At 43.6% G+C, this 10,353-nt stretch overlaps 1 protein-coding gene across 1 annotated transcript in view; it reads left to right on the forward strand.

The window, feature by feature from the left end:
• Positions 1 to 10,090, forward strand: part of opn7b (opsin 7, group member b) — a gene marked incomplete at both ends in the record, with an annotated part of 40,364 nt that extends 30,274 nt beyond the window's left edge. Inside the window, 3 exons of the mRNA XM_080732569.1 lie at positions 6,708 to 7,042; positions 8,992 to 9,279; positions 9,785 to 10,090. Of these exons, the coding sequence (XP_080588695.1) occupies positions 6,708 to 7,042; positions 8,992 to 9,279; positions 9,785 to 10,090 (929 nt within the window). The remainder of the gene's footprint in view (positions 1 to 6,707; positions 7,043 to 8,991; positions 9,280 to 9,784) is intronic.
• Positions 10,091 to 10,353: the final 263 nt, after the last annotated feature.

Genomic DNA, 10,353 nt, shown 5'->3' on the forward strand with positions numbered 1-10,353 from the left:
TATCAGACACTAGTACAGGCCATTACTCAGATGGGTTACAACTGTCAGCTTGTTGTCTTTATATTTGGCAGCCTAGGCCATGTCCATAGGCTAGTGGTCAGGGGCCTTAGGATTATGGGGCTGACCAAGTGCAGAGCAAAGCAGCTGGCTAAGTACTGCTCAGTCTCCTCCATTATAGGCAGTCGCTGCATTTGGAGGAGGAGGTGTTTTTTGTACCCATAAAAGTGATGTTTTCTTTTTCTTTCTTTGGTAATTGCATGCTAATATCCTGCTTGATTGAAAATTGTGATGCATGATCTTAAAATGAAGTATACTTCATCTGGCAACTGAAAGATTTGAGACCTTGTTATGTATTTTATAAAATGTGGACTCAAATAAAGAATTAAAATGTGTGTGTGTGTGTGTGTGTGTGTGTGTGTGTGTGTGTGTGTGTGTGTGTGTGTGTGTGTGTGTGCGCGGGAAGGCGGGCGGAGGGAGGTTACACAGCTTTGGTGTCTGTCTGTCTGTCTGAGTGTCTGGGCCTGTTACAGCGCCACCAGGAGGCGGGTTTGAGTAAAACACATTTTTTATTATTATCATGCATGCACCAGTTAAAGTTACTGTCCATCCCTGATATACTGTGTGCACAGTGCACACCCCATAACCCACACACTGCACATCATTTCAGAACTCATATCTTGGAACGGGTATAAGGGCTAGTAAAGTAAATCCTTTGGTTGACAAAATGAAAGATGAAATGAATGTACAGTATAGTAGTCTCTGGGTTCTGTATTTCACAGACAATAAATATTGTTTGTTATACATTATGCGCTGATTTATATACTCGTCAAAGGCTAAACAGCAACCCTGCCTAGGCTATGTAATAAAGCAGGCCATTATGCACAGACAGCTACTTAGCTTCTTGGACAGAGGACTGCATACCCCAACCCACCCACCCACCCACCAAACATACACGCACGCACATGCGCACGCTAATGTAGTACTTTGTTACTACATTAAAATGGATTACTGATGAAAGACTGAGGGTGACTCTGCTGCCTCTGTATGCCTGAGCTTTGGCTGTCTTCTGCCTAGCTGTATGCAATGACACAGCCAGCCTGCCTGTCTGTCTGCCTGCCTGGCATGTGCACACATAGACATCAAAGGGGGGCTTGAGCCCCTGCCCTTTTGTCCGTCTGTAAAAACTGCCCTCTCCAGACCATGAATGCTGTTTTTACTATGGTGAAAGAAATGCAAACGCTCTCTTTCCATGCCATAACTGAAGGCAGCATTCGAGGGAATGTCCTTGTCCAAACTCTCCTGAACTGAACTACTGTTACTACATTAAAATGGATTACTGATGAAAGACTGAGGGTGACTTTGTGTGTAATTATTCATTTTATTTACAATGTCTAGACTCATAATGACTCACAGCAAACAACATTGTGATACATTGTGAGCTTATAGATCTGCTATTTTCAAAGGATTTTCATTCATTTGAAAACTTGAAAAGGGACATTCTGCATAATGAGTTATTTTACTGTTGATACTTTATGTACATTTTGAAACCGTTACTTTTGTACTTTTACTCAAGTAAATTTTTACTTGAGGACTTTTACTTGTAACAGAGTATTTCTACATTGCAGTATTGATACTTTTACTTAAAGCTATACTATGTAACTTTTTCAATTAAACACATTTTAAATTTGATCTAACTATTAAATCACTAAAGTTTTAGAAGACCCACTCCGTGAATGTCAGCCCCTAAACCTTCTGTAAATAGGTTTTCTATGATCCTGGCCGGGGACCGGATTTCGCGGCAAAATTACGTCATCTGTATCCTTCCGTATATGTTGTCTCCCGGATTATACACTACCGGCCAATCACAGCGCGGATCATACACTACCGGCCAATCACAGCGCGTCTTGCCGTCTTCTCAGGAAGTAGCTTGCCTCAACAACAGTGAACTGCAATGGTGCATGACCTGTGACGTTGCATGTGAAAACTGGTGTTGTCAGGCGTGCATGGTTAGTGTTTGACGTCAGACCCCAGCAGCTCAGTCTATATTCAGGGTGTCAAAATGACTTCAGCCTTCCTATGCAGAACTCAGAGATACAATATCAGAGCAAGACCCGGAGATTCTAATCACATCATCACACACATCCCTCGGATCATAAACCCAGACTTCCCTGGTTGAGAACAGCTCCTGTACCGCACACTAACCTAATACATTGTCTTCGGAAGGGTCCTGAGAACACTTTAGAGGAACCAACTCTGTCCACATCTCCGTCCACGTCTAGAAGCTGCTTTGAAGATGAACCAGCGCTGCTCAAAGGAGTCAGGACCTCTGGGTCTTCACAGACCCAGGCTTCTGGTCTGCTGTTCTGTGTGTTCATCCGCCTTCATGTCTCAGGCGTTTCTCCATGAACACATGAAGAAGCACTATGACCTCTACTGCCAAATGCTGAGGAACGGACAATTCTCCTCTGCAGCCTGTCAGCCAATAACCAGCCCTGTAACCAGCCAGAAAGAAGCAGACACAGACCAACCACCATCACACACTCATCAACGGTTTACCAAGAAGTTAACCCAGCCAGGAGACATGAACACACACCGGCTGACTCACACAGGAAAGAAAACCCACATCTGTAATCAGTGTGACAAGAGTTTCAGTCAGTCAGGAGTCTTGAAGAGTCACCAGCGCACCCACACTGGAGAAAAACCCTTCCATTGTACACAGTGTGACAAACCATTTAGTGACTTCAGTAACCTAAGGAGGCACCAGCACTCCCACACCGGAGAAAAGCCTTTCTATTGTACACAGTGTGGGAAGGGTTACAGTCGGATAGGTAATCTGAAGACTCACCTGCTTACTCACACTGGGGAGAAACCTTACATCTGTAAACAGTGCGAGAAAAAGTTCAATCGCTTAAGTCACCTGACGAACCACCAGCGTATCCACACCGGAGAAACACCTTATATCTGTAAACAGTGTGAGATAGGATTCAGCGATTTATGGCACTTGAAGAGACACCAGCGTATCCACACCGGTGAAAAACCTTACATCTGTAAACAGTGTGACAAGCGGTTCAATTGCTCAAGTACCCTGAAGATACACCAGCGCATCCACACCGGAGAAAAACCCTACCATTGTAAACAGTGTGGCAAAAGTTTCAGTGTCTTAGGTAACCTAGGGAGGCACCTGCGCTCTAACCAGTGTGCATACGTTTCAGTCTGTTTAGGAAAAAACACCAGCGCATCCACACGATAGAGAGGGAGGCGGAGGTGGAATTGGTGCTGATTTCACCTCTCTTTTGACTATAACACTGTTCTCACCTGGGATGGGATCACCAAACACGTTTGTTACCATTTGTACACTCTCTGGGCCCTGTTTTGCATGCATTAAGTACCTAGTTTTATAAGTAGCCAATTCTGTTTGGCTATTTTGAGTGGCCGAACAGCATTGTGAATAGCGTGAATAGACATCGGATGACTTACACAGGGACGAAAACCCACATCAGTTATCAGTGTAAAGACAGTCTCAGCCAGTTAGACATTCTGAAGACACATCAACATAGCTGCACTATGGCAAAACCCTAAATCTGCAGACGATGTGGGAAAAGCTTCAGTCAGACTATTGTGACAAAATAAATCGCGATTTACGATATTATCGCGATAATCAAAATCCATTATCCTGGGGCGGAACATTTGCCAAAAAAATCAAACCTTGGTCCGAAGTGAAGCGGTGAATTTTTATTCTATGTGTTCCAGAGCTATGAAATCTGTGTTCTAGATCTATACATTCTGTGTTCTAGATCTATACTTTCTATGTGCTTTAGTTCTATATTTTTATGAATTCTGAATGAATGAATGATTTTGTCTGGAGGGCTAAATTGGCATGTGAAGCTTGACCAATCATCAATTTGTCAAACATGCACGGGACATGTACGGGACAGACAAAATTGACCAATCAGATGGGACAGACATGTACGGGACAGACAAAGCCACACCTTGGAAAAGGCTTTCACCGCTTCAAAAATAGACGATCTACAAACTCACAACGCGTCACATTGAGAATGAAAAAAAGACAGTATCAAGTATGTACTTGATGTACTTGATATATATATATATATATATATATATATATATACTGTATATGCCTTGCATGGTTTCCTCCGCCATCGGTGTATGAATGTGTGTGTGAATGGGTGAATGTAATGCACAATCTATGTAAAGTGCCTTGGATAAAAGCTCTATATAAATGCACCATTTACCATTTTTAGGTCCGAGAAATGTTATGCCAGCTAAAGTGAACCAGTTTTTACCAGCTTGCAAAGCTGGTCAATAGATAGAAATCTCCTGCAAATTGCAGGAGATTTCATACCATTTATATGATTGTAATATAAATGGTAAGACGGAATTCAGTTCCCAGTGAAACTGCTGCACAAGGCTAAACACTAAACTGCTCCACAAGGCTAAACACTAAACTGCTCCACAAGGCTAGTCCACAAGGCGCAAGCTGTTATAAAAGGACTGTCATTTCTTGTTGTTAACCTTTTAACTGAAGTTATCTGGGTTGTAAGGCCAGATATATTGGACAATATAATGTCCAGTCAGACAGGATTGGTCATGCTTCAATTGATATCACAATATATAATACAAGTAAAATGCCCTAAATGCCGCTTAGCGTTACAAACAAATACATTCTCGACACACAAGAAATTGAAGTTGTCTGAACAGTCCTCCCAGGGGTGATCCTGATTCTCATTGCCCTCCCCTCCCTACGAAATCTTTATCTTATAGACGAAGTCAAGGTCGACAGAGAGCTCGTAACGGTCGATCACACACCGTCTTTGTGATCATGTGGGGAAAACATTGTCATTTGGACAAACGGTTCCAAAGTTACAGGAGAATGAAGAAAACCTGCTTCGGCAATGCTGCTGTGGCATTTTATAAATGCACCTCTGCAATTGTAAGTCGCTCTGGATTAAGATTGTCTGCTAAATGCCTGAGAGAGAGAGAGAGAGAGAGAGAGAGAGAGAGAGAGCAAAGTGGCTGATATCTTCCTCCACAACAGTCTTTATATATACAGGTTACACACACACACACACACACACACACACACACACACACACACACACACACACACACACACACACACACACACACACACACACACACACACACACACACACACACACACACACACACACACACGTGTAACCTATGAATTTGATGGGTAACAAAATGTGGTGTGGCACCGCACCGTGTCCGCAAACTAAACAACCAGGTTTGGAGTGAATGTCCTCGCTAAAGCCAGGACCTTTTACATAAATTGAGATGCCAGAAAAAAAAGGGAGAAAACGGGGCAGCTGACAAGGGTGGTGGACGGTAAATAAAAACTTAGGCTAATGACTAACTTTCTTTTCATGCGTCTCAGAGGTAAGACGCATACATACCAGCTGATCAATGAGTCCCCGGTCCGACCCTTGGCCGGAAACTCACCTTGCTGAGCTTGATATAAAATGGTTGATCTAGGAGGCGAGAAATGTACCTGAAATTCTGGAATGGCCCAATATACAGACTGGGCCTGAACTGGTATTTGCATTTAATCCTTTCTAATTATTCTTATATTTATTTATTTATTACAAAGAACAGGGTTCTTTTTTTGGTAGCCGTCATGGTATTTCTCCCTGGAAAACACTAATGTTGCATCTTGCACTTGTGGGCGTATCTTTAATTTGGGGTATAGAAAAATCGTTATTTAGAAATGTCATCAACAAATCTCTATCTATCTATCTGTCCATTTGTTCCTCCTCTACCCTTTCTCCTTCCCCGTCATCAGCCTCAGGTATAAACCACGATCAATATGCCGCTGTTGCATATTGTTGCCATCTTAAAGGAGCACGTCACCCATTCTCAACCTATTAAATTCATTGAAATTTAGTTCACACAATCTAGTGGATATTGACCAAAGTATCCGTCAACATAATTGGCCCACTCCTCACTATTACAGTGTTGGGCAATATCACTTGGAATCAAGAGTAATATATTAAATTACATTTACATACACACACACACACAAAAAGAGAGATGTACAAAATGTGCAAAAAGATAGATTAAAGCAGCAATCTCTCTTGACCTTTTAAACGAAATGTTTTCAAAAGTCAGCCAACAAAAACAGAGTAATATGTAATAATTTTTTTACGAAGTAATATTTGGCAGAGCATCCCTTACACTAGTACTCGTTAGGGGGTAAAGTAACAATATTACACAGAGTAATATATCGTCATATTGGGCAGAAACCTTGTATCTCCAAGTTTCAAATGTGTACGTTTTTTCGTGAATTAAAGCCCTACTTTATCATACAAAAGTGTTGCACAGAAATAGTGAAAATAGCAGATCTACAAGCACACAACACCTCACGATGCGAGGCGTTGTGTGCTTGTAGATCGGCTATTTTCACTATTTTAAATTGTTTTTAAAACAATAAAAAAGGAAGGTTTTGGACATACAAGGTTTCCACCCGACAAACGACGATATACCAATAAGTAACTAACCCAACACTGCTCACTAATTGCTCATTATAAGATGGCACAATTGTTGTTGTTTTTTTTCTTTTTCTCTTTGTCATTTAGTTTTATAGTTTAAGTTAACAACCCCTTCCTGGCTCTCCCTGAAATCCCCTCCCTCCTTCCTTTCCCTCCCTCCCCTCCTTGTCTGTCCAGGCAACAAGTTCTCGTACTGCCACGCCTGCGTGCTGATCGCCGGCGTGTGGTGCTACGCCGGTGTGTTCGCCGTGGGCCCGCTGTCCGGCTGGGGCCAGTACGGCGCCGAGCCCTATGGCACGGCCTGCTGCATCGACTGGCACGCGCCCTCCCACAGCCGCGCCGCCATGAGCTACATCATCTGCCTGTTCTTCTTCTGCTACGTGGTGCCCATCGCCGTCATCTTCCTCTCCTACACCTTCATCCTGCTGACGGTGCGCGGCTCCCGCCAGGCCGTGCAGCAGCACATGTCGCCGCAGAACAAGATCAGCAACGCGCACCCGCTCATCGTCAAGGTCAGGCGCGTGCACACACACAGACATCAAAGGTGGCTTGAGCCCCTTTCCCTTTTATCTGTCTGTAAAAAGTGCCCTCTCCGTGACCATGAATGCAGTTTTTACTATGGTGAAAGAAATGCAAATGCCCTCTTTTCCATGCCATACCTGAAGGCAGCATTCAAGAGAAGCGCCTTGTCCAAACTCTCCTGAACTTGAATGCAGCATCATGCATGTTGAAAGAAGTGTCCTCTCTGTGTAGAAATACATTACGTAAACCACGTTGCCACATAAAAGTCCAATATCTTAACCATCGCTGCAAAGGGATATCCCTATGGTACGAGGGACATACTAGACTTTTGAGGCTTCAAATGTCCGCCACATATATACATTTTAAATGTATTATTATTATTTTTTACATTTTATATATTCCAAAACTAAATAAACTAATCTAAGAAATTCCATAAATACAAAAAAAGTAGATTTTAAAATGACCCCAAACATGTTTGAAAGTGAAATATACCTTTAACTCAAACCAGGTTTCAACGAATGTTGCATCGTGCTCACAGCACGCACAGAGTAGGCTACTGTACATAACAGCATCCCAGCAGAGTCGATTGGTACCAAGCCTCGACGTCCTTGCAGGCTTATGCAAAGGTTAACATGTAATTTAGATAGCATGTCATTTGGATGTATCATTTGTTGACCTGGCATCCAATAGTGTGTGCATAGTTTCAATGTGCAGATATTATTCTGTTTAGACTGATGGCAGGTTATTGGTTTACCTTATGATCCTAGATTATTACCATCTCTGTGTATTTGATGTACAGTATTATCTTGTGTGTACCTTGCTCTGGATTAAGAGTGTCTGCTAAATGTCTAAATTGTAAATTGTATAGTGTTGCAAGAAGAAGTGAAAACTAGTGGAGTTCTTCTCAGCAGTGAAACAACGGACCCTGCTGATAAGAAAAGTTCCAATGTTTTTTTGGCAGTTACTAGTTACTTTGCAGAAATAAATTATATTCTAAAACATACATAAACCACTTTAGCCCCGTTTTATACCTTGCCTATTTAAAAATAGACGATCTACAAGGTGTGATGCGACGATTAATCGATTCATCGTTTAAATAACCTGTCCCGTTCAGCATAAATAGCTGCAATGACGCTGGGTGACCAGAGGGCACTGTTGCGCAGCCTAGCCACACCAGTACTGTACTGTCAGACAGGAACAGATAGAGAAGGGCACTGTTGTGCAGACTAGAGACACACACACACACACACACACACACACACACACACACACACACACACACACACACACACACACACACACACACACACACACACACACACACACACACACACACACACACACACACACACACACAGGGTATAGCTGCTCAGATTCACCGCTCCACGTCGAACCGAGGTTTGATTTTTAGAATGATGTATGAATTGACATCTGGTTAGTTATTAGATATTACAACAGACAGATCTCCCACATTCTCTGGGAGATGGGATCCAAAAGATGGGATACAACACTTAGCAGACTGCAGAGATAATTAAACTGTTTTATGCGCCTGACGCCTGTAATCATATTGTTTTTTTTTTTTAATACTTTACTTTTGTATTTTTTTTTTATGATTTTCTCCCCAATTTAGTAGTTGTGCCTTTAGAGGGTATGCACATGCATAAAGTGAATGGCAAATCGAGTGTCAAAGTGAGTGTCAAAGTGAGTTTAACATTGTTTAACGTTATGCAATCAGATAAGACTTGTCTGTTTGTATGTATGGGCTATCAAGGACAGTTTTTTGCCACTCAGTAGGCGTTCCCGCATAACTTCCGGGTATGATGATGATGTCACGTGCATACCCTCTATTGACACACATTTCTGTGTTGTCACTGCTGTTGTATCCTACTGACTCGCCTGTAGTAACTCTGAGGACCCCCCCCCCCCTTTCCCCACACAGCTCTCCGTGGCGGTGTGCATCGGCTTCCTGACGGCGTGGAGCCCGTACGCCATCGTGTCCATGTGGGCGGCGTTCGGCCGGGACCCTAACGACGTGCCGCCCATGGCGTTCGCGCTGGCCGCCATGTTCGCCAAGTCCTCCACGCTCTACAACCCCGTCACCTACCTGCTCTTCAAGCCCAACTTCCGCCGGTCACTGTGCCGCGACGCGGCGCGCTGCCGCGTCACACTCTGCGCCTGGCGCCTGTGCCTCTGCTGCGGCTGCGGCACTGCCTCCGCCCACCACAAGGTAGCGCTGCTGCGTGATATATCGTTAGCGTATCGTTATCGCGGCATGACGAATGCGAAATATCAGTAGTGCAAATATATTGGCAGCGATATGGTCGATATACCACCCATAACAGTTCAATTTCTGCCATATTTATTTATAAATATAAATATATATATATATATATATTCACAAATAAATTATGGGTGCAATTTTAATTCGTTGTGACTTTGATTTTGCAAGTTTTTGTGAAGTCAAACGAGAGTAGACACTTCAAAATAAGAGTGTGCATCCTAGTAAAGTATAAGCGTTATACTTTCAAAGTAAGAGTGAAACTGACTTGTGCATATATATATATACAAATAAATTATGCTTTTCATTTTTTTAATAATGCTTTTCACTGTCGCAGCACTTAAAACATTGAAAATGAAATTCGTATACACGGTAATATCGTATATCGTATATCTATATATATCAAAATATCTGGCATAAAATACTGAAAACTGTTGTCCATATATGGGTGCAGGCCTACCACAAGGGAGGAGGAGGCTGCGGGGGACGGGGACGGAGCAAAGAGGACTGCAACAACCACTCGCCCGGCCGGCTGTCCAACGGGCTGGCCAACGACGGCGGCGGCGACTGCAGGCACTGCCCGCGGTGCATCCACGAGGACTCGGCGTCCCACGGCTCCTACGGGCTCGGCGGTGGCCTCTGCCCGGGGGGGGACTACACGCCCGGGACACAACGGACCGCCCGGATGCTGACGGGGTCCACGCACAGCGAGGTGGCCGTGAGTCAGCTCTCCAACGAGGCGCAGAGCGACTTCCTCTGAGCCGGCGGTCTTCAAAAGTGAATTCAATGCACAGTTTCTTCCGGGTTCATTTACAGGGGTCTAAAAACTGACCCTTACGAGTCTGTAACTCTGAGGGCGCACAAACAGGTCCATTTGGTTCCATTTGGTTCCATTTGTATGCCGTCAGAGTAACGCGGAGACCTTGAACTTGTGAAGTTTGAGAACCATGGCTCTAAGTGGATTTTTCCAAAAGTGGAGGTTTTTCAAAAGTGGGTGTGCACCCCACAACGCACCGCCGGGAC

This window comes from Nannobrachium achirus (genome assembly GCF_963921795.1).
Source record: "Nannobrachium achirus genome assembly, chromosome: 9".
Lineage (NCBI taxonomy): Eukaryota > Metazoa > Chordata > Actinopteri > Myctophiformes > Myctophidae > Nannobrachium > Nannobrachium achirus.